Here is a 25,441-nt window from a genome sequence, read left to right as displayed (position 1 = left end):
TGCCTCTTGTTCCTTTTATGAGGTGAGTTTTTCCATCCTGTCATTCTTGCAGAAAGTGGTTGCTTTTCTATTTGTAGAATTGCAGCTATTCTTTTCTGAAATCTCCAGTTGAGTTCGCAGGTATTCAGAATGATTTGATAGCTATCTAGCTAAATTCCTGGGACTAGATGAAACTAAGGTCCTGTACTCCTCTGCCATCTTAGACTATTTCCCCCAGCTCAGTTTTGATTTTCATCAAATCTGTCTGCTGGATTGCAATCCCTAAGACCCCAAATAAACACACATATTTTATTTTACAACTTACAGTTGTTTGACAATTCTTTCAAAGGCTCTTCTTCTCTGCAGTAGTTTATGGTCTCCTTCCTACTACTGAATGAAACTGCCTGATCTAGCTTGTTGACTTCCATTTCCAGCTCCAAAAACAGCCTGGGATACATTTTGGTATATAATTTCTAAATGAGTGAATCCTGATCTTGTCCAAGTTTTAATATGGTGCCAGTCACTCCATCCAAGAAGAGAAATTGTCCTTGGTATGTAACTCTGGGCAATGTGAATCCTAATATGTTTTATAAACTCAGAAAGATGTTTCCAATAGAAAGAATCTGAAAGCTTGTCATATATTATTTTGCTAATCCTTATCAGCAGGATACTAAAGACACCAAAGTACATTATTTAGTCTGATATCACACTAAAACAGAAACCTAAGAAGGTAATGTGACTTGGCCATCTTCAGTCAGTGAAATCGTGAGTGAAATAAGAGGGAAAAACAAGATTATTAGTCTCATAGCTAGGAGCAAAGCTAAAGAAGATGCTGTTTCTTGGTGTTAGAGCTTCAAAGAATTATAAAACTGCAGGAAACTGCAGAGCAAACCTCCAGGTGCTTATGTCAAAAACCCATAAAACGTGATCTGACTGGGCAAGTTCTGCCCCCAGCCCCCAATTATGGTAACAACAACAACAAATACATGCACACACAACATAAAACTTACCATCTGTTAGCCACTTCTAAGTGTATAGTTCAATAGGGTTAAGTCTATTCACATTGTTGTGAAATGGATCTCGAGAACTATTTTCTTGCATAACTGGAACTCTATTAATACCCAAGGTCTCCCCAGTTCCTTTCTCCAACATGGGCCCTTGGCAACCACTCTTTGATTCTATGAGTTTGACTATTTTAGATATAACACAGGCAAGTGTAATCATGCAGTATTTGTCTTTTTGTGACTGGCTTATTTCATTTAGCATAATGTTCTCAAGATCTATCCACTGTGCAGGTTCACTTTAACATCAGGTTCTACATATATCATTGAAAGCAAAAAGGCTCTCAATTAAAGTGAACCTAATATGATCTCATTGGAAAAAAATACAAACCTTAAACACTAGGGATTAAAAGAGAACCTGGAGAGCAATACAAAGTTTACAATGGGTTAACACAATCAAAGAAAAATAAGCCCAGTTACTTGAGCACAGGTGAAAACAGCAAAGAGTTCATTTTGCATTATTAATGAATTAAGCAGGAAAAATACAGCACTGGAAGCCAGATGTCCTGAGCTCCAGTTCTGACTTTTCAATTAGTCAGAAGAGTGAGAGCTAGCAAGCTACCAAGTGTCTCTGAGCCTTGAGTCCCCATCTTTCTTAAAAGATTGTTGATACAAATATGATAAAATATATACTATGTCTTTGCAATATCAAAAGTACTTTACAGGTGAAAGATAAAATTATTTTTAAAGTAATTTTTTAAATCTTATTAATAAATTTGTTTTATGATGAAAATGTTCTATAGATGAATGGCAGTGATGGTTTCACAATAGTGTGAATGTACTTAATGCCACAGACCCACAACCTTACAGATAGTTAAAAGGGTGAATCTTGTGTTATGTGTATTTTACCATAATTTTTAAAGTATAAATCTTTGAATTTATATATGTATAAAACACTATTTACATCTTAAAAAGTGGTCAATCAGATTATATATTTTGGAAGTAAAAAAATCACATTATTTTCCTATATAAATTCATAGTCATGGGTGTTTAGATTTTGATTTGCCATTTTTATGCCCTCCTCTAGCCAAAATACTGTCAGCACCACAAATGCACACATAATTATTTAGTCTAATTTTACTGATCTTGGTATTATCATACACAATTTGTAAAGGCTTCAAATGCATTAAAATAGAATCACTGTCCGGAGCGCCTGGGTGGCTCAGTCGTTAAACGTCTGCCTTCAGCTCAGGCCATGATCCCAGGGTCCTGGAATCGAGCCCCACATCGGGCTCTGCTCAGCGGGAAGCCTGCCTCTCCCTCTCCCACTCCCCCTGCTTGTGTTCCCTCTCTCTCTGTGTCTCTGTCAAATAAATAAATAAAATCTTTAAAAAAAAATAGAATCACTGTCCTTTTGAGGAAGCAGCTATTGATATTACCATCTAAGTAGGTGTGAAAACAAACACAAAGGTGTTGAGGGACTTGCTCCACCCCAGGAGTCCAAACTGCCAGCAGTCATCAAAAACAGTAATGTCCATTTTATCAGGTGCATGAGATGGTGGGGGGGAGGATGGGAAGTTAATTTTACATGTTTGAGTTCCAATGCTTAATCAGGTTGACTTGGTAATCTTTGATTCCTATAAAATGTGTGATTTAAGATCCTAAAACACACACACACATACACACACACTATAATATTCTAATATTTACATGCACATTCATTAAATTATTGAGACCAAAGTAGGTGAGCCATGTCTAAGTTACTGTCTCCATGAGTCACACACTTTTATTATTTACTTATTTAGAGAGAGGGAGAGAGAGAAGGAGGCGTGTGCATGTGCGCACGCGCGCGTGCGCGCGCGCGCGCGCGCACACACACACACACACACACACACACGCACACAAGTTGTGGGGGGAGGTGCAGAAGGAGAGGAAGAGAGAGAATCCCAAGCAGGGGGCTCGATCTCACAACCCTGAGATCATGACCTGAGCTGAAATCAAGAGTCAGATGCTTAACCCCACTGAGCCACCCAGGAGCCCCCACACACCTTTATTTTTAAGCAACTTTTTGCAAAATATTTGTTCATACATTTCTAACTCTCAAGTCTAGCAGTTTTTTCTATTGCCAATCTTTCATTTTATTAACAATGAATAAGCAAATACCGTTGCCAAATACTATAGTGTGCCCCCATTAAAGTGTTTAAATGGCCCTTAGATGAACTGTCCACTAACATAAGGAAATGAAGAATAAGCTGGCTTTAGGGAGGAAAACATTCTTTAAAAACTTTGAAGTCAGGGTTGTTGCTTTCTCCTTTAAGAACTTTGCTCGAAGTCAGGCCTTAAGAGTCATTCTGGCATCCTGACTTCAGGAAAGGCCCAGGGGATCCCAGTCTGTGTACGGGTAATAGAATGATCGGGGCCTGGAGTCTGCACATCTTCTATCACAGGAGGTCAGTCTCCATAATTATGTTGACACAGGAGAAAAATAAGTTCCATTTACTGATATGCCAAAATATTGTTCTTAATCTAATAGCCTTGGAAATAATATTCACGTCCTAAATTAAAATGGGCTTTGTTCCTGCTGTATTCAATTTTCAGTTCATATCTTGCCTGCTAAAAGAGATTGCTAAGTCCTTCTAGGCAATTAAACAATACATAAACTATAAAAAATGAAGGTAAAAGACCAAAAATATGCCACAGATGGAGGACAGGTAAGGTAGAAATAGTGCTTATGAGAAATTTTGATTTATTCTGTCTGTGAAGAATTCATTAGGTAACTTTATGTAACTCACAACTCCTGCATTGAGAACTTAACTAGGGGTCAGTCACTATGCTAACTGTTTCACGTCATTTACTCCATTTAATTTGCCCAACAGCCACATGAAGATGGGTTCTACTCCTATCCCTATATTCATGTAAGAAACCGATGTTCAAAAAGACTAAGTAATACACCCCAAACCACACAGCACCTTAGAACCAGGCAACGCCTTAGGAGTCATCTGGCTCAAACTCTGTGTCAATGCAGATGTTTGGAACATGACCGTCCAGGCTCTCTTTACACACTTCTACTGGAGAGGGCAAGTTCACTACTTAAAAGTCACACTGATAAAGGCTTCCCCCTTTCCTTTCAGCTTGCCAAAACATTCATATGTCTAAATTCTATTTTATGGTTGCTTTAATTTAGAATTCCAGAGACCGCTCCTTCATGTGTTTGAAGAGAGGTGGCTATATTTCCATAGGGTTTCACTTCAGAAATGTCAGAGTCAATGGCTTGGTAAAGCCCTCCCCACAATCCCCACTCTTTTGCTACCCCTAAAACACTGCAGCTTTCCAAAATCTCTGTGCAAGTTTGAAGCCCAGAACAGAGCACCATGCTGCAGATGGTTCAGTTCAGTCAGGGCCAGCCAGGCTATCACATCCCTTGCGTAAACTAGCTAGCCACGCAGTCCAAGCTTGTATAGACATGTCGGCTGCCGTGTCACACTAGTAATTTATAGTTAGCTTCCAGTGGTGATCTGTCCTAGGTCCTTCACTCATAAACCGCAGGTTTCTGTTGACCAGCTGTTACATATTTTATATTTTAATTGTTTTGTTTTTTTAGTTTGATTCTTGTTAAAGCTTATCAGAATAACTTCAATTAATCTTCAAGTTTATAAGTCATTTTAAAAGTTAGGCTCTGTTACCTAGTGTATCAACTTGTAACAGCTAGGAGTTTTCTCATAAGTCACAATGAGAGAACAAGCAGTCAGGCACGAGGCAGTCTAAACTGGATACGAAGAATCATACAGAACTCTTTCTATCCTATGATATGGGTATAGTCTGGGGCTGAAGAGCTTAATCTTAGAAAAATCTAGTTACCTAGGTGGTGTCCAAAGTTCAAACGCAGACAAGTAAACTTCATACGAGGTAGTCTAATCTGGCTGAAGCTTCCCTGTGTTTCTAGAAAATCTGCTTGTAGATTTCCTATTACCTTTGGCCATATATTGGAACCTGTTCCCTCTGCTGCACCAGAACTGTTGCTGGTCACCGTCCTCTCTGGATATGGACATCTTCCCAATCACCTGTCACTGTGTCTACCCAGCCAACCTCTCCACCAATGGGAGATCCAGTCTCCTCTCTGTGTTACTCACACTGCCCCTCCCACAACAGCCCATTTTCTGTACTCCGCTGCATCAGAGAACCTGAGTGCTGGACACTGTAAGGTAAGCATTGAAATAGCCCTCTTAACATTCCCTTGTTTATGGTGGACTGGTTCTGGAACCCAAGGCAGTGCTGAGCTTGAACAGGGAAGAGAGAAAAGTCAGGAAGATTTAACTGATGGAAGGCAAGTAAAGGGGAGCTTAGAGAGGCAGAGAACCAGGTAGGCCCTGCCAGGGACCCTGTGAGCAAAATAAAGGAGGTTATTTAGATATGATGGAATGATAAAAAGCACTACATTTATTGACCACTTACTCTGTGACAGGTATATTACAGGTACTTTACACATACAACCATATTGATCCTTGCAACAAAGAATGTGAGGTTGGTACTGCCATTATTTTCATTTTAGAGCTGAGGAAACTAACTCAGAGAGTTTTTGGTAGCTCCCGTGAGTGAGCTGGTAAATAGCAGAGACAAGTTTGGGGCAAGGTGGCCCACAATATCAACTGTTACACAGTCTCACAGAGGTAACACCAGAGACCCAGTGGAGTTAAGTGACTTACCCAAGACTTGGTTGCAAATCGAGCCTGCAGTCGGGGTCTTGTACTTCCTGAGCAGTTCACTTTTCTCAATAGAAGGTGATCCCTGACATCCACCCAGGACGTAGATTACCATCACTTCCTTTTTTTTTTTTCAAAGATTTTATTTATTCATTTGAGAGAGAGAGAGAGAGAGCACCAGTGGAGGGGAGGGGCAGAGGAAGAGGGAGAGGGAAAAGCAGACTCCCTGCTCAGCAGGGAGTCCAACACAGCGCCTGACCCCAGGACCCCAGGATCACGAACTGAGCCAAAGGCAGACACTTAACCATCTAAGCCACCCAGGCAACCCTTGTCACTTCCTTTTTAATTACCCACAAACCATTCATCATTACCACGTAAAGTTGCTGGGATCCATTTTTCCTCTTTTGAAAATTGTGACATTTACATGTTTTTATACTTCAATTTTTACAATCTCTAGAAATGACTGTTTACTTCTCTAATATTTTGTCAGGTACTTTTTCCCCTTAGTAGCTGGAGATAAATACTGCCTTGACACAAAAGTTTGAACACACTTGAAAACATTTCTTCTTACTATCTTTTCACTTTGCTTCTGAAGATTATTCATCCTGATTGAAAATCACAAATAAAATATGAATAGGTAGCATCATATATGTCAGGCTCTGTTAGGCACTTTACATGTATCTTCATTTAATCCTTGCAACAACCCAAGAAATACTACTTCTATGAAGTGCTCAATCTATGGTACTTTTTAGTGGAGGAAACTGACCTGGACAAGAGAGATTAAGGAATTTTCCCAAATTTACGGAGCTAATAAATGGCAAAGCCAGGCTGCAAACCCAGGTATTTGAAACCAGAAACTGAATTTTTAAACTATGTATCTTCTGCCTGAATCAGGGAACGGTGATTTCTTGTTATAATTTGTTAATTTTACATGATCTGTCCCAAGCAATGCTCTAGGCTCTCTTGTACTACATTTAGCTTCAGGCATGGTGAGGAGAGATCTTGGTATTGTCTTGTTTGTTTCAATCTCTGCCCTTTCTGGACTTCGGTCATGCTGACACATTTCTGCAATTAAATGCCAGCTCTGACATCTCTTGTATGTGGCAATTAACATCCGTTATATTAGTTCTTATTTGGATCCTCTTTTTTTGCCTGTGGCTATCCTGAATACTTTTGTTGTATTTTAATAGAAATTCCTTATGGAGGCTAATAAGGAATAAAGCATTCCAAGTAATTGTGGAATCTAGTATTGTTACTATATTATGGTTAAATAAGTCACTATACAGATCATATTTAAGTGACCAACTTATAGATGATTAGAATACAAAACTCAGAAACCTGAGCAGTATTAAAGATAGCACAGTTGTTTTTTTCCTGAAGTTACAGTCCAATCTGATATTTCTTCAAAGTCTTTATTATAACCAATCAACTTAGTATATAAAAATAGAAGAATTCTGGTTGAACATGTAGTGCCACAATGGCTAAAAACTGCTATATAAAACAAATTCCTATTTCACTTTGTTCAATTGTCATGTGTCTTATTCACAAAAACATTGGATTGGGCCCAGTACAATCTTAACTAGTGTTCATGGAGATCATTCCTTTGCTGAAATTAACCTGTTTTTGATCAGGACTTTATAAAGAATTCAAATAATGGATCTGCCTTGAATACTTTTATTGGGTTGCCTTGTTCTCAAATCAACTCAACAGAGGTCTTTGTGCAAGATCAGACTCCCTCTATATTGTTATTTATTAGTCAACAAATATTTATTGCACAGTGACTGTAGCCCAGATATATTCTGGGTACCTGGAAAGATAGACAAGGTCCTGTTCTTGAGAAGCTTGTATTACACGCAGTTGACATATAATAAATATATAACTAAAGGAGTTAATTGTTACTACTTAAGCTCTATGAAAAGGATAGATCAAGCAATTTTTGTAAAACTTATGAGGATAGAGGTAACCTGCGTTGGCTAGCATGGTCAGGGGATGTCTCCTGAGGAGAAGGCATCATTAGAAGAGGAAGAAGGCAGACTGGTGACAATCTGGAGGACAATTCAAATCTCTAAAACAATAGGAAACCTGAAGGACATGAGGGCCAAAAAAAAAAAAAAAAAAAAGTGGCTAGGATCAGTGGACAAGGGAAAGCTGGAAGGAATTGAGGTCAGGGAGATAGACAAGGACTAGTAATTTTAGTAAGTACATGAGAGGATTTTTAACAGGTGAATAATATACCAGATTTATACTTTTGAAAGCTACTCTGTGTAGAGGGACAAATCCCTGGGGGCACTGATATGGGTTAGTGGCCTTTGGAGTAATTCATGTGGGAGCGGACAGTAACTAGATTAGGACTGTAATAGTGGAAACAGTGAGAAATGAAAAGATTTGAAATACATTTAGAGAAAGATTCAACAGGATTTACTGCTAGGGTGGTTTTTGGGGTTTGGGGAGAGGGAAATGAAGAATCATTCCAAGGCTTGAGAAACTGATGGACAGTGATGCAAAATACTTAGATAAGGAAAACGTGATTAGGAACAAACTTGGCAATGGATGGTAAACTCAAGAGTTCTTTTTAGGTCATGTTAAATTTGAGGTTTCAAATGCAAATGATGGGAAGGCAGTGAGATATTTGAGGATGGAGATCAGCGGAGATGTCTGGCTAATAACATAAACTTAGGAGTCATCATCACATAGACATTATCTCAAGCTATTGGTTTATATATTGCCACCTTAGGGAAAAGTGTAGTTATAGGAGAAAAAAAAAAGAGAGAGAGATCAAGGCCTGAGCCCTAGGTACTCCAACATTTCCTTAGATGGAAAGAAAAGGAGGAATACCTAGCAAAGATGACCTAAAGGAAATAGCCAGTAAAGTTGAAAAAATAAGATAGTAATAGTGACATCAGCAAGATGGCAAAATTGGAAACCCCAAACCCTTTATCCCCCCATGGAGACACTAATTCAGCAATACATGAATTAATTCCCTTTGTAAGAAATTGAGACATCAGTTCAGAGGTTCCTGCACCCCATACAAGAGCAATACCAGCCATTGAAACTGGTAGGACAATTTGTGGCACACTCTTGCCTTAGTCCCTCCCCCAATACAGTGCCACATGATTGAGAGTAAACTCCCAGCCTCTCTTTGAAGAGGGAAAGATAAGATTGGACAATATTTCTAATGTTCCAACTTTGGGGACGGGGGCGGGGAGGGGCTGCCCCAGCGACTGCCTTCTGCCTCATCTGTCTCAAAGCCCTAATGGAAAACCCAGCACATTCGAAATGCCTGAGGGCCACTGAGAACAAGAAAGCTGGGTGGCTTATTGCTGCTCCAGAGGACTGGCAATACCACAGACAGAGGCCAATATGGCTTGGGAGCCTCTTCCTCAGAGGGTAGAGAAGAATAGAGCATATGTCCAACATTCTGGCTTTTCAAGGGACTGCCCAAGGAACTGACTGCTGCCTTGCTTGCCTCTTGATGGGACCTGGCACATTCTAGATGCCTGAGAACTGCTGAGAACAAAAAAAAGGGCTGGGTGGCATGATAACAGAAATGAGAGGGAGTGAGAGATTATGAGATGCTGGTAGGGTGGAAGGGAGGGATCAGCAAATCCCTCTAATGAAGAAGCTACAAAGACAAGCCCAGAGAAGATAGAACCACAGGAAAGGTTTAAGAGGCCTCCAGAATCTCTAGCCAGGTTAATTGTATTTTTGATAATGGCCATTCTAATAGGTATTAGGTGCTATCTTGTTGTGGTTTGATTTGCATTTCCCTGATGATTAGTGAATTTGCACATGTTTTCATGTACCTGTTGGCCATTTGTATGTTTTCTTTGGAAAATGTCTATGCAGGTCCTCTGTCCAGTTTTTAATCAGTTGTTTTTTTGTTATTGAGTTGTGAGGAGTTCTTTATATTTTGGAAATTAACCCCTTATCAGAGATACAGTTTGCAAATATTTTCTCCCATTTTGTTAATTATTTCTTCTGCTGTGCAGAAGTTTTTAGTTCGATGTAGTCCTGCTTTTATTCATTTTTGCTTTTATTTCTTACACTTCTGGTGTTATATCCAAAAATGTCATTGCCAAGACTACTGTCAAGAAGCTTTTTCCATATGTTTTCTTCTAGGAGTGTTACCATTTCAGTCTTTAATCCATTTTGAGCTAGTTTTTGTGTACGGTTAAGATAGAGGCCTAGTTCCTTTCTTTTGCATGCAAATACCAGTTTTCCCAACATCATTTATTGAAAAGACTATCCTTTCCATTAATCTGTCTTTTTCAATTTCCTTTATCAGTGTCTTACAGTTTTCAATGTACAAATCTTTCCTCTCTTTGGTTAGATTTGTTCCTAAGTATTTTATTTTTTTTTCCTGCTATTATACATGGAGTTGTCTTCTTTATTTCTTTAAAAAATTTTGTTGTTAGTGTATAGAAATGCAACTGATTTTTCTATGTTGATTTTGTAAGCTGCAATTTTACTGAATTTGTTTATTAGTTCTAACAGGTTTTTAGTTGAGCCTTTAGGGTTTCCTATATATAAGAGCAGGTCATCTGCACACAATTTTCCTTCTTCCTTTCTGATTTGGATGTCTTTTATTTCTCTTTACTGCCTAATTGCTATGGGTAGCACTCCCATACTTGGTTCAATAGGAATGGTTAGCGTTGTCAGCCTTGTTTCTAATTTTAGAGGAAAAGCTTTCAGCTTCACCATTGAGTATGAAGTTAGCTGTGGTTTTGTCATATATGATCTTTATTTTATGCTGAAGTATGGTCCTTGCATACCCACTTTGGTGAGAGAATTTATCATGAAATGGCACTGAGTTTGTCAAAGCTTTATCTGCATCTGTTGAGATAATCAGATGATGATTTTTATCCTTGATTCTATTAATGTGGTATATTGTATTTACTGATTTGTATATGTTAAACCATCTTTGCATCCCAGGGATAAAACCCATTTGATAATAGTGCGTGATCCTTTTAATGTGCTGTTTGAAAAAAGAGACTCACTTTAGATTTTAAGGACACAGATAGGCTGAAAATGAAAGGACCGAAAAAGATATTCCATATAAATGGTAACCAAAAGAGAGCAGAGGTAGCCATACTTTTAACAGTGAAAATAGACTTTAAGTCAAAAACTATCACAAGAGACAAAAAAAGGCATTATATAACCACAAAGGGTCAATTCACAAGGAAAATATACAAATTATAAATATACATGTACCTAACACACATACATATACATATTTATATACATATAAATATACATGTACCTAATATATGAAACAAACATTGACAAAACTGAAAGGAGAAATAAATAGGAAATTTCAATACTCCACTTTGGAGAATGGATAGAACATCCAGACTGAATGAAGGTCAATAAGGAAATAGAGAACTTGAACACTATAGACCAAATGTACCTAGCAGACATATATAGAATGTTCCATCCAACTGCAGCAGAATACACATTCTTATTAAGCACACATGGAACATTCTCCAGGACAGATCACATGTTAGGCCACAAAACAGATCTCAAGGGATTTAAAAGATTAGAATCACATCAAGTGTTTTCTCTGTCCACAAAGGAATAAAACTAGAAATCAGTAGAATGAAACTAAAAAATTCTCAAATACATGGAAACAATATACTCTTTAATAACCCATAAGAAATCTGGTTAATTTGGGTCAAATAAGAAATTAAAAGGGAAATTAGAAAATATCTTGGGACAAAGGAAAATGAAGACACCACACCAAAACACATGGGATACATCAAAAGCATTATTAAGAGGGAAATTTATAGCAATAAATTCCCTCATTAATAAAGGAAGTCTTAGGGTGCCTGGGTGGCTCAGTTGGTTAAGCATCTGACTCCTGATTTCGGCTCAGGTTATGATCTTAGGATTGTGAGATCAAGCCCCACATCAGGCTCATGTGCTGGGCATGGAGCCTACATAAGATTCTCTCTCTCCCTCTCCCTCAGCCCCTCCCCAACACGCACGTGTGCTCTCTCACTCTCTCTTTCAAATAAATAAACAAAATGTTAAAAAAAAGAAGGAAGTCTCAAATAACCTAATTCTAGACCCTCACAAAACTAAGAAAAGAACAAATTAAGCCTAAAGTTAGTAGGAGAAAGGAAATAATAAAGATTAGAGAGTAATCAATGAAATTTAGAATAGAAAAATAGAAAATGAAACTAAGAGTTGATTTCTTAAAATTGTATACAAAATTGACAAGCCTTTAGCAAGACTAAATAAGAAAAAAGAGAAGACTTAAACAAATGAAATCAGAAATGAAAAAGGAGACATTACAATTGAGGCCACAGAAATAAAAAGGACTTAAAAAGACTAATATGAACAATTATATGCCAAACTGTATAACCTAGAATGGATAAATTCCTAGAAACACACAATTGACCAAGACTGAATCATGAAGAAACAGAAAATCTGAACAAATCTATAACGAATAGGAGATTAAATCAGTAGGCAAAAACCTCTCAACAAAGAAAAGCCAGAGATCAGATTGCTTCAGTGCTGAATTCTACAAAACATTTAAAGAATTAACACCAATCTTTCTTAAACTCTTCCAAAAAATTAGAGGAAGTAACACTTCCAAACTCATTTTGTGAGGCTGGCATTACTCTGATGCCAAAGCCAGACAAAAACACTACAAGATAATAAAACTACAGGCCAATATCCCTGATGAATTAAAGATGCAAAACTCCTCCACAAAATAGTAGCAAACCAAATTCAACAGCACATTAAAAGGATCATACACCAAGACTAAGTGAGATTTAATCCAAGAGTGCAAGGATAGTTTAATATTAAAAAGATGCAGAAAAAGCACGTGACAAAAACTCAAACACCCCTTCATGTTAAAAACACTCAGCAGACTGTGAATAGAAGGAAATGACTTTAACATTAAAAAGGTCATATATGAAATGTCCATGATAATATCATACTCAAAGCTGAAAGCTCTTAGGAACAAAGCAATATGCCCACTCTTACCATTTCTATTTAACATAGTACTGGACCTAGACACAGCAATTAAGCAAGAAAAATAAGACATTCAAATAGGAAAGAAATAACTAAAATGATTCCACCTTGCAGATGATATGATCTAATATACTGAGAACCCTAAAGATCTCACACACACACACAAACTGTTTGAATAAATGCAGTTAGTAAAGCTGAAGGATACAAAAATCAATACACAAAAATCAGTCTCATTTCTATATACTAAAAATAAACTATCCAAAAAGGAAGTTAAGAAAACAATCCCATATAACAGCATTAAAAAGAATAAAATATTTAGTAATAAATTTAACCAAGAAGGTAAAAGATTTGTACTCAGAAAACTGAAACATTTGTAAAACAGACTAAAGATTCACATAAATGGAAAGACATCCCCTGTTCACGGATGGAAGACAATATTATAATGCCCAGGCTACCCAAATTGATCCACAGATTCATTGCAATCTCCATCAAAATCCCAATGATTTTTAAAATAGAAATAGAAAAAACAACTCTAAAATTCATATGAAACCACACACACACAAAAAAAACCCAAAGAGCAAAAATAATCTTGAGAAAAAAGAACAAAGCTGGAGGACTCACACTTCTTGTTTTAAGACATATTAACAAAGCTATAGTAAGCAAAACAGTATGGTACTAGCATAAGGACAGACATACATATCAACAGAACAAAATGGAGAGCCCAGAAATAAACTTACACATATACAGTCAACTGACCTTTGACAAGGTAGACAAGGATGAAAGGATAGGCTCTTCAATACTGTGTTGGGAAAACTGGTTATCTACATTCAAAAGAATGAAATTGGACCCTTATCTCACACCATATACAAAAATGAATTCAAAGTAAATTAAAGATTTAAATATAAGACCTGAAACAGTAAAGCTCTTAGAAGAAAACATGGGGGAAAGGTTTCCAAACATTGGTCTTGGCAATAATTTCTGGTATAAGAGACCAAGAGCACAGACAACAGAAGGAAAATAGAAAAGTGGGACCACAAGCTAAAAAACTTCCACACAGCAAAAAAGCAATCAAGCAATCAATAAAGTAAAAAGGCAACCCATGAAATGAGAGAAAATATTTTCAAACCATATATCTGTAAGGGATTAATTTCCAACATATAATTAACTCCTACAACCAAAGAGCAAAATGCCAAATAACTCAATTAAAAAAAATGGCAGAAACCTTGAATAGACATTTCTCCAACAAAAAAGACATACAAATAGCCAACTGGTATATGAAAAGATGTTCAACATCAGTAATCATCAAGGAAATTAAAAATCACAACTGCAATGAGATATTACCTCATACCTGTTAGGATGGTCATTATCAAAGACAATAACAGAAAACAAGTGTTGGTGAAGATGTGGAGAAAGCGGAACCCCTGTTTACTACTGGTGGGATTGTAAAATGATGCAGGTGCTAAGGAAAACAATGTGACAGTTCCTCAAAAAAATAAAAAACAGAACTACTATATGACCTTACAATTCCATATTTGGGTATTTATCCAAAAAAACTGAAATAAGGATATCAAAGAGCTATCAGCACTCCTGTGTTCATTGTAGCATTATTCACAACAGCCAAGACATAGAAACAACCTAAATGTCCATCAGTGGATGAACAGATAAACATAATGTGGACTATACATACAATGGAATATTATCCAGCCATGAAGAAGTCACATGCCACAACATGAATGAACCTTGAGGATATTATGGTAAATGAAATAAGCCAGTTACAGAAGGACAAATATTACATTCAGTAGTATCTAAAGTAGTCAAACTCATAAAAGCAAAAAGTGGAATGGTGGTTGCCAGGGGCTGGTGGGAGAAGGAAATGAAGAACTGTAATTTGATGGATATAAAGCTTCAGTCATGCAAGATGAAAACATTCTAGAGGTATGCTATACACCCCTATACTCATAGCTAATAATACTGTACACTTAAAAACAGGGTAAATCTCATGTTTTTTAGCACAGTATTTTAAAAAGTGTCATAAGAAGCCAAAGGAAGAACATGTTTAAGAACAGAAGTGTAGTCAAACACATCAAATGATGCTGAAAAATCAAATAAGATGATAAAGGATTAACCATTAGCTTTAGAAAATACAGATCACTAGCAACCTTGATAAAAAACAATTTTAGTGCAGTGGTAGAGAAGTAATGAGATTAGCATGGGCTAGAGACAGAAAAGGGAATAATTTCAAGACAGAGGGGATGTTTTTACAAATATCACAGAGAACTAGCACAGTGGAGAGAAAGGCTGGTATGGAGCCAGAGGGCCTTTTTTTTTTTTTTAAGACAGAGGCAATAATAATATATTTGTGTACTGACTAGAGTGATCCAGCAGAGGTAGAGAAAAACAGTGACACGAGAGAGAGAGGGGATGAATTTGGGAGTAAACTCTGAGGAGATTTGAGTGGATGGGATCCAGGCCACAAGTAGAGAAGGTGGACTTAGGGAGGAGCAGATCCAGGAATTTCTCTTACATAAAGAAAATGCAGAAATAGATGCAGGTAGGTTGCTGGGTTAATGGTGGGAAACCAAGGAAGTTCTTCTCTGTATGTATTTTTTTATATAAAATATAAGGTGAGGTCATAAGTTTAGGGTGAGGTGGAAAGGCAGTACTGATTTGAGGAGCAAGAAGAGATATGAAAGTATCTCAGAGAAAAGGAAAAGGAATTTAATGGGGATATGAAATAAGATATATGGTCAGAAATTTCTAGCGAGTTGAGGCATCCAGGCTGTGTAATTTCTTCCGCCGCACCCCAGTAATGTTTAGCTACTGAAGTTTTCTGGGACTGGAATAGGTTAAAAAAAAAAAAAAATAGAAGCTGACGGAGTTGAAGTTTTTCCAGGTAAGCAGAACAAAAGTGAGATAAGAGAATTAAGGACATTTTCAAGGCTGGGACTCTAATGCCAGACCCAAGGAATTTGAGCAGATATAAAGAGAAATAAGGACATGGCCGGGGCAGGGGTGATAAGGACTAACAAAACTTAGTTCTGCAGCCTTCCCTTCTAGCAACCTTCAAGTCAGTATTTTTGTATCCCCTTGACCACCTTCCCCCACTCTCTCCCCTGGAGAAAAGCCCAGGGCTGGACATGGCAGGAGTGTGTTTAGAGCTAACTCTGCTAAAGACAGCCCTGGTCTTCCTTCTCCTCTTTCTCCTCCTCCCCCACAGGGGAGTGTGGCCTGAGACATGCACTGAGTTCCCATTTGCCCATTAGGATGCCTTTGAGTGCATCTTCCTCTTTACCACCCCACAAACCAGAGGGGACTTCCAGGAAAGCCTGGTAGGCAACTAAAATTGCCATTCATCATAGTCCACTTTTCTTCATGAAATAAATTCTCCAAGTGAATCAAGGAACACAACCATCATTTATAACATTGTCTAAGGATAAACATGGCTGCTTCCTAAAAATTAATTCACAGGAAGAATTCTATGTGAAACATAGTACTAGCTGGCATTTAAGATAAAGTGGTGACAGAGCTGTCCATTTCCAGGGTCTGTGATGAAATATAGGGACCTAACAAGAGCATATCTAACAATCAATGTGCCATCTGCTTCAGGACCTGGTCTCCGGAGGTGACTAATCCTGGCTGCTTCTCAAGAACGTTTAGCCATCTCCTTCTGCCCCTCTTCCTGACCCATCCTCCTCTCTTAATAGAGCATAATAAAAGCATATGGCTCTAGAGAAAGTTTCTGGCAGAATTCCATCTGAAGCATGGTAAATTTCTCCCTCACTCTTCCCTGCCTTCTGGAATATAGGATTTAGATACTTTTCTGGCCTCCAATCTGAGATCCTAACCCACCCAAAGAAGGAGACATAAGAGAATATATAAGCTTCTTGAGGGTATCAAATGCTTGTGTCTAGAAGTTCCTTGAGTACCCATTAAGGTGACATGTTCTCGCATTTCCCAAACTAACGCTTTTTGGTAAGAGGCGGTGTCATTGGTAGTAACAGGAAAAATTTCTAGATTAGCAGAGCTGACCCCTTTGATTAACAATAGTTAAAATCTGTGCATATATATGCATGTATGCATGAGATTTAACCTTTTCTTTAAGGCTCAGAGCACATCTCTTACACTACTATTCCGCTTTCAAATAATGGAGGTGTTAGCAATTACTTTAGGTATGTCCATTTATTTGGCTCTATTTACGTTGTCCCAGGCTTCTGCCCAGGAACAGTATGGACCCCAACTGCTTTCCTACCCTGGACCTGTCTGGAGGTAGGATTAATTAGGTAGCACCCACCAGAGGTCTACTTATAGGGCAGGGGAGGAAAACAAGTCCCTTGGAAAAGTAGTGATACACACTATATGTGTGTACATCCACACGTGTGCACCCAGAGAGTGGGCTAAAATTGAGAATAATGCAGAGTATAGAGCAAAGTCTATTCTAAATATTATTCTCCATCCAGCCCTCATAAACTCATATGTGAGTCCTAGGGTAAGGGCGCAACAACAACAACAAAAGAATCAATATAAATTCAAAAAGCTATTTGTTGACATCCATCCTAGGCAAAAAGATTGAAGGGTTCTGCGTTGGCACTCATAGCTTTAGCAGTGATGGCAGACAGGGTCAGCAGAGGTGGCTATCTGCAGCTTCCACAATGGGAAACCCAGCCCTGGGAGCCTTTGACTACAGTGGAATCCAGGGTCCTTGTTACACACTAACATCCTTAATGTTGGGTCTCTGCAGACAGCATGGGCCCTGGTGGGACTGCCAGCAGCACTGGTATTTTAGGTATAAAAATTATGGAAGCACAGTTCCTCTAGATGTCTCATCAGCAAAAGTGACAACTCCTCAAAGCTTCCCCAAAACAGGAAAGAAGAAAAATGGCAGATACCATGTAGGTAGTAGCCCCCCAAAATCAGCTTATAATGCATACTTAAGAATTTGTCCAGAGATTTTTAGAACTATTTGGAAGTCCATTAAACAGGTGCTTGGGAAGAGTGAAAACGGATACTCTAACAGGATTCTGATTTTACTTTGGGGTGGCAGGGTTTAGGGAAACCTACCTTCTGTGTCCTTGTGTCTTCATTTCTTAGCCTTCCCTCACGAATATTCCCTATATTACTGCTGATGTATGGCACTCAACAGTCTCATTCCTCTTCTTTGTAATTCACACTTTCCATTTTGATTGGGTGGAGTTGGAATTAAGTATGAGAAACTCTAAGTAAAGATATGAGAAATTTTCATAAGGGTAAAGTGTGTAAGCCTTAACATATAAACATTGTGTTATCCATTTTAGCAAATTGAGGGTTTTTTTAAAAATGTCAGCTCATTTGGAACACTGATTATGCTCAATAACTAAAATTCCAGTAAGTTTGTTACAACCGCATTCATGTTTCTATTCCATGTCAACCATGCTTCAAATAAATGAGGCATGGTTTGCAAATACAAACAAGATTGGTCATTTCTTTTTTAATAAAAAAAATCAATTTACTGGCTTTCTGATGCTGATTTTGCCTTCACGATACCACTTTTACTCAAGAGCAATATTGAAAAGTTTAGCTTATAGATAAATTGAATGACTCTGTAACCTATAAATACAACAATAGTAGCTGGGCCTTTAACACAACAAAGAATGAGACCAAATGGACAAAGACACAACACACGGATGTTTCCTAAATTGCCATTAGCGACCTCTAGCATCACCAAATGGGCTGATTTTAAGTGCTGTTGATGGCTGATAGCAGTACTTTAAGGAAATGAGGGGAAAGGTTTTACATTTATCACAGCGACCTAATTTGAACACTTAGGTAGCAATTAAGTCACATTTATGTTCAAGGTGCATGATGAACTATAATATGAGTTATCAGTATGTTCCCAACCTGGGCCATTAGCCTTGAGTCAAATACCCACATTCTGGCTCTAAGCCTGATTATAAATTTGAACACTCATAAATAGACTGCATGGTCCAAAAGAAAGAGCTTAGTCAAAGATGTATATTTAAATTTGGCTCTGCCACTTACATAAAGGATCCCCTTAGAGCTACCCTAAAGCAGTGTTTTTCCAACTATAAATGTGTATATAAGTCACCTTGGGTTCTTGTTAAGTGCTGATTATGATTAAATTGGTCTGAGGGGTGGAATCTGAGATAGATTTCTGCCTCCCCTGGTCCCTGGACCAACTCTGAGTAGCAAGGCCTTGGAGGTTTATTGATAGAACATGTAGACAACGTGTGTGTACATGAGAAAACATTTTGTAAGCTGTAAAATGGCATCAGTATCACTTTATATTAATAGGTGGTGATTCAGTTCAGCTCATCAAGAAAAAGTCCTAGAATAAATGATGTTCCAGATCTGTAATTTTTCCTTTTTAGCAAAATCAAAAACAAAACTGGAAATTGGAAAAGCAATACAAAAAAGGTATTCATCCTAAACAATTTTGTTGCTTTTTGGTTGCTCTCAAAGATTAACTTTGTATCACCATCCTAACTAAAATGACGGAAAAAAAAAAAACCCAACAATCCTGCTTTTTAAAAGATTAGACCCAATTGTACAATTACACCCAATTGTAGATTTGTCCTGTAGATGGTCTCATCCCAATCAAAATAGAAATAGTAAGTTACAAAGAAAAGGAAGAAGACAGCTGGCTCCAGAAATACTGGCAACAAGAAGAAGAGATCGTTGTGAGGAAAGAAATGAAAAACTAATAAAAGCAGACATAAGAACACAGAAATCAGAGCTGTATAAACATCTAGTTTCTCTAAGTAAAACTGCTCTTTTTCATTGCCATCGGCATTTTCTGGAAGAAATGAACAAAATCATCAGGTATAATTATTGATCTCCAAAGCATTTCTGTGTTCCTTATCTAAAGCACAATCAACAATTCCTGTTTAAGTGTCGGTTCAAAAACTGACCCCTGTACACAGAGGACATGAAGAGACCAAAGAAAGAAGCAGGCCGCCCCAGGCTGGAAAGTGTCAGGTTTCATAAGCAAGGGAACCTACATGCAAGACTTGTTTTTGGGTGGCTGCAAGAAGAGTAGATCGTCACACCCACCAACAGGAATCTTAAGACTTTATATAGAGGCCTTGCCTGGGTTCACTCACGTGCATGGCCAGATGGTCTCAATAATGGCTTAACTCTCCTAAGGCAGCGTCCTTGAAAGGGTTCCAGCTGTGGAAACAGTGGGTGGAATGCACATTTCTAAGGATAGGGGCGGGGGTGAGGAGCTTCTGATTGCTGGGGTCCATCTTTAGGGTCAGCTGGAGGTCTCAGCCTCTCCATGAACTCCAACACCAAGGAAACATACACTCTCTCTGAGTTCCAATACCACAATATTTTGGCCAATCTTTCATTATTACATGGTCAGTTTGCTGTATTATGCGAAGATTTTCATCACCTATCAGAAAACGTATGGCAGAACCCTCCTGTGGAATAAAAAACACTTCCTGATCTTTCAGATTTTGGACAGAATGACTCCTTAACGTAGACCAGATCACCAACACCTTACCCAGATCAAGCAAAAAGCTTGCTTACTCCCATGATGGGTCTGGTCTCTTTACCGTGGTTCTGGAGGCACCATGATTATAAGGTTAGAACTCTCCTGCAAAGATGCCAGAAATTCATCACACTCACTTTCATCTGAATTTTACCATTTGTCTTCCTGCTTCCATTTCTGTTTATTCTCTCTCACTTGCCTGTAGTGACAGGAAGCATCACTTCTTTGCACTAGCCCTGGGGAATCTGGGTCAGCTGCCCCAAATGGGTGGCCTCTTAATTAAGCAGCTCTTCACTCTCTGGTTGCTTCACCTAAGAAAACCTGAACTTTGAGGATGACCGAGCAGTCATTCCCCTCCACAGAAACACTTGTATGGTGCATCAGGAGTGGTTTTAAATGGTGGAGATAATTACTTAATTCAAGCTGTAGCAACTGGCCAAGTAAACATGTAGCAGCCAGGAAGCTATTAGCATGATTTTAAGGCAATTATTCCATTAGTGTTTAATAGTCTCCAATTAGTCTTCTCTATCAAAGTTTGAATGTCTTTTTTCCTCCAAAAATTTTCACAGTTGAGTAATGCAGAAAAGTACCAAACCCATTTTTACACCTAGATTTTATACATATGGATCTACCAAACCGCCTTTACAAAATCATGGGGAAATTCAGGGGCGTGGATTTGGTGAAACATGGTTGTTGTTTTTTTTCTTCTCAGAAGTACTGGGGGTAAGAATGAGGCTTTGTAGGGGATTCACTTTGAGTATAATATTAAGAAGGGCTGGGAAAACAGTGAAAATTCCCACTGCGTCCAATGCCACAACCCCTCTTAGTATTATACTCAAAATGGATCCTATGCAAAGCCTCCCAATCTTACCCCCAATGCCTCTACTGGAAGACAAACAGAATATCAAAGTCTCTGACCTCAGGTTTTCACTTTGTCCCATGGGGAGAAAAGGAAAATTGCCCTGTATCCTGCTAATGCCTAGTTCCTTGTCCCCTCACCCTGGTTAGTAGCTCTTGCTACTGAGCCATCCAGATACAAACCCTAATGCATTTCCCTCGAAAATTCCTAGGAGACTCTCCCTAAGGACCACTTTCAGGGTCAGATCACTGATCTGATGGTAAATTACTTGCCCTCACTGAGCTGTAATTTTTACATTTTTGAAATGGAGTTAAGGGTGGTAGCAGCACTGCCTCCTTGATGAGGTTTGGGGAAGGGTTCTGTGATCTGATGTACATCCTAGTGTTTTGAAAAGTGAAGAATTACAGAAATGTAATAGAGATTCTGACATAGTATCATACTATCCCTCGTAACTAGCAATGTGAACTTAGGCTTTTTACTCCCTGTGTATCCGGCGAGTCACCTGCCAGAAGGCTGGCATCAGAGTCCTTGCCTTTATTACTTTCTATATGTATGGAAATGTTCAGGTGAGATCATCTGAAAGCAACTGTCTAAAAACCACATAAAGAGGAAGGAAAGACTATAGGAACGTGGCACTGTGGAAGTGAGAGTGAAATTTTCCAACAGAGTTGTGCACTTTCTACTGTCTCCTTCAAAAGAGCAATCCCCAGCCTCACCCAGGTAGCAGGGTAAGTGCACAGAGGAGAAGCTGGGTTGTTCTTTTCCTTGGAGATACCTGGGCTCTTGGGAAGCTACCTCTTGAAGAAGGGCAAAAGGAGACCAACAAATCCTTCCTTCAGGGGTTGGTGCTGAGAGCGCAGCCTGTGCCTGTCATAGCAGCCAAACATCCACTTGACTAACAACCATTGATCTGAGTTACTGATCAATTCCAGAGCTGCTGGTTAGAGCCTTTTGGGATTTTTCAAAGGAACCCTTCTCTTCCTCCCCCCGCCCCCTGCCCCTTTCCTCTTTATTGTGTCTTCCTCCAGTGGCTGAGAGGGGGCGCTGGATGGGGTAGATCAAGAGGAGACAGACCAGAAGGTTGAACTTGATAACCGGGCAGAGCTCGGGGCAGGGGGTGGACTACCTGTGGGTAAATTGCCCTCTAGCCGGCTCCTGGGAGAATCAGGCATCTGCACCCTCAGCACAAGTGAAAAGTGAAATTGGTAACGAAGTATGGCCGTGTCCCCAGCGGTCACCGTACAACTCCGCCCTGAAATATCCTTCTCTCCTGCACACCTGAGTTAGGGGCTATTGCACGCTCCCGCCCCCAGAAACCTGCCTAGTCCTCTGATGTGTGCCGTGCGCGCCATGCTGAAGCCTCTGGATCCCTCGCGTCTCTTCCTCGCTTTGCTGGGACTTCCTTCCTTCTGGGCTGTCTGGACACTCGCATACTCCCCTTTTCCCCTTTGGTTTGCCTGTTAATCCCAACTCTCCGCGGCTGCTCACGCAGGTTCCCCCGCTGGGCTTCTGTCCCGAGCAACAGACGCACGGTCCTCAAGGGTTTGCTTTCCTGACCCCGGCGCTACACGTTGCCAACAGCACTTGAAACAGAATCCCGACGGTGACCACCCGACCAAGCCCGCCGGGTCCACGCAGACGAGGAAGCGGCGCCCTCCGCCCCTCGCTCCCTTCAGCTCCCGGTCAAGGGCAGTGATCACGCTGCCGCGGGTCCCTGAACTTTCCTCGCTCTCAGGGAAGCGCTTTGTCTCTTTAAAGGAGACTGGGGACGAATATTAAAGACTCGGGAAGGCTCTAACCGAGAAATCTACCAAATCCGCTCCATTCCGTGACAGGGATGGAGTCGGAGGTCCACGAGCCGGAGCCGAGCCCTCAGGACACCCGCTTGCGCTCACCGCGCTCTGTCACCCCACAGACCCAGAAGTCGCCCCCGCCCCCCCCAAGTCTGCGAGGAAAACCGTGGGAGGGGGGCGCAAGGCGGATCCTGGAGCCGAGGCTTCCCCCTGCCCCAGCCCTCTGGCACAGCCTGCCTGCTTCCAAAGCCCAGTGCAACAGCAGTCACCTTGACTCGCCGCGCCACGGTCCCCAGAGGTTTGCAAAACGCCAGAGGCCCGAGGCTCCCAGGCACGCGCTCGCCTGGCCGGAGACCCACCCCTGGGGACGAGTTTCCCTCCCTCGGGCAGCGTGGCAAGTTACCACTTCGCGGCAGATAATGCAGGGCGGGGCAGGGCGAGCGCCCCGTCGGCAGCGTCCGCGCGCCTACCTGGGATGGCTAAATTGGTGAGGGGGATGCTGTGGATGCTCTCTGGCAGAGTTGCCATCCAGTCGGCGAATTTCAGCTCGTTCTTCCCCTGAGACGAGGCCATCGTGCCGGTCGGCGTGCCGCGCGCTGGTCCCCGCACTCCTCCGCAGGCTAGCTGGCTGGCTGCTGCCGCTAATCCAATGTTTGCTCCGGCCGGGCTAGAGTTTACACTCCGCTCTGCGCCACACCCACAGGATGGCGCAGACACACGCTAATTTTAATAATTATTCAAAACACCCCATGCTCCCCTAGTGCCTCCGCCAGACTCCGCTGGAGCTTTTGTTCCTGACGTCCGCGCTCGGCTTTCTCCTCTCTCCCCTCCCTCCTCGACTCCCTCCTCCCGTCTTATCCCTCCTATGCGTCTCTGCCTTTTCTCGCCATGCTGCAGCTTTCCTTGTCTTCTTTTTAACTTGGTTCACCCAGCTGCTTTGCCCGTGGTTTTGCTCGGCCCTTTGATTTGACTTCCCGGTCCTGTTTGTAGGAAAGAGTCTTGTGGTTGAACCTAAAATCCTAGCAGACTTGGGATGCTATCGCCTCCCGGGGAGCAGACTCTGATACTGGCTTTCAGGACTTTCCATTCTTACCAAAGAGCTTTCCTTTTTGTAAGCTACAACAGGTTGTGCCTCTCCTCAGCCAGAGCCCACAGCCCTGCTTATAACAAAATGGTGGTCTTTAATCACCACTTCGCCTAATTTTTGGAGTAGTTGGCAAGTGTGCTGTGTGGACAAAGAGCAGTGAATTCTAGTGGTTCCTACTTAATCCCTGGTATCCTGTTCCAGACATTTCAAGGTAAAAAGCACTTCAACCCCTTCGTTTCCTGGATCGTGAGAAATCGGTTATTGCTATGGAGGGAGCTGCCTGTGTCCTCTCTGTGTCGTTTTCATGGCACTCAGGACAAGGTAAAGCCTGATGCTGGAAGAAAATCACATTTCCCAGTGACATACTATAATTATTGCCAGTAGCATTTGGTGGAATTTATTTGGCAACATTCAAAATGATTTATGCGATTGTCTGATTTTTCATTCCTTGGCAGACTGGAGAGATGTATCTCTCTCAGGAGAAATCACTCATTGAGCCTCCAAAGAACTGTCTTGGTCCACCTGCTCTCAGATGAGAAAGAGAAGAGAAATCAAGTTTTACAAATGTGATGAGTCCAGGAGTGGCCTGCGGAATGTATAAGAAATGCACTGAAAATATGGTAGGTCTTTGCAACCCAAAGAATGTAGATGCAGTGATGTGTAAATCCTGTTCCTAAAGTAAGTGCTTTTAGCTTGGAGAAATGAAAACAAGGTAGGAGAGAGAGCTATAAAACCTGGGAATGATCATTTTACTTCAGTAAACCATACAACACCAAAACCCACAACTAAAGCTTGCGTATTGTAGGATGATGCAGAGCCCACAGAATATTTACTCCAAACGGGATGCACTGTGAGAAAGATGGAGAGAAGAGATCGTTCCTCACCCTTAGAGATCAGATTTTCCATTGCTTCCTAGAATCAATTTATAGCTTCAAGAGAACAAGGTAGGGTTATCTTTCAGAATAAGAAAAAAAAATGTCCTAGGATTTTTTTTTCCCAAGATAAATCTTAATATTCTTGCTCTCCTGGTAGGAGCCCACAAACCCTTTTGATTGGTGTGAAAATTTAGCTCACTATAAGATTCCAGGTTAAGAGACCTACAAATACCACCCTTCTGACTAATGTCGGTTCTCTGTCGGCATCATGGCAGGCCCATGGGCAGCTCCCATTAGGAGAGAGCTCAGCTCTGGGCATCAGTTGCTCTGTCTAAATAGTTTGGGCAAGTTTTCTAGTATCTGTCAGCCCTGGTTATCTCCATTATAAAATGGTGCTAATAACTCAGAGATTTGTGGTGAAGCTTCCAGGAAAGAGTGTATATGAAAAAGCTTTGTTTTCAGCAAAGCATCACCCAAAATGTGAGATTTATGTTTATTAAGATAACATATGTTTATTTCCTTCTTGCCTTTTCTATCCTCACAGAGCATTCGTCTTTAGGAGAATGAAATAATTATTAGATCTTGGGAATATTTTTTAATAAATTATACTTTAAAAACATGCCCTGTTCAAGTATGTTGAACTTATGTGTCTCTAAAAGGTTACAAAACTTTTTTTTAAA

At 40.2% G+C, this 25,441-nt stretch overlaps 1 protein-coding gene across 1 annotated transcript in view; it reads right to left on the bottom strand.

The window, feature by feature from the left end:
• PLCXD3 (phosphatidylinositol specific phospholipase C X domain containing 3) overlaps nucleotides 1-23,372 on the bottom strand; it is a 159,870-nt gene extending 136,498 nt beyond the window's left edge. The window contains exon 1 of the mRNA XM_028097918.2: nucleotides 23,270-23,372. Coding sequence (XP_027953719.1) covers nucleotides 23,270-23,372 — 103 coding nt within the window. The remainder of the gene's footprint in view (nucleotides 1-23,269) is intronic.
• Nucleotides 23,373-25,441: the final 2,069 nt, after the last annotated feature.

The sequence above is a fragment of the Eumetopias jubatus genome, unplaced genomic scaffold (assembly GCF_037043125.1).
Source record: "Eumetopias jubatus isolate StellerSeaLion01/CBP00866 unplaced genomic scaffold, mEumJub1_p1.0 scaffold_5, whole genome shotgun sequence".
Lineage (NCBI taxonomy): Eukaryota > Metazoa > Chordata > Mammalia > Carnivora > Otariidae > Eumetopias > Eumetopias jubatus.
This window is presented reverse-complemented; position numbering and strand designations above follow the sequence as displayed.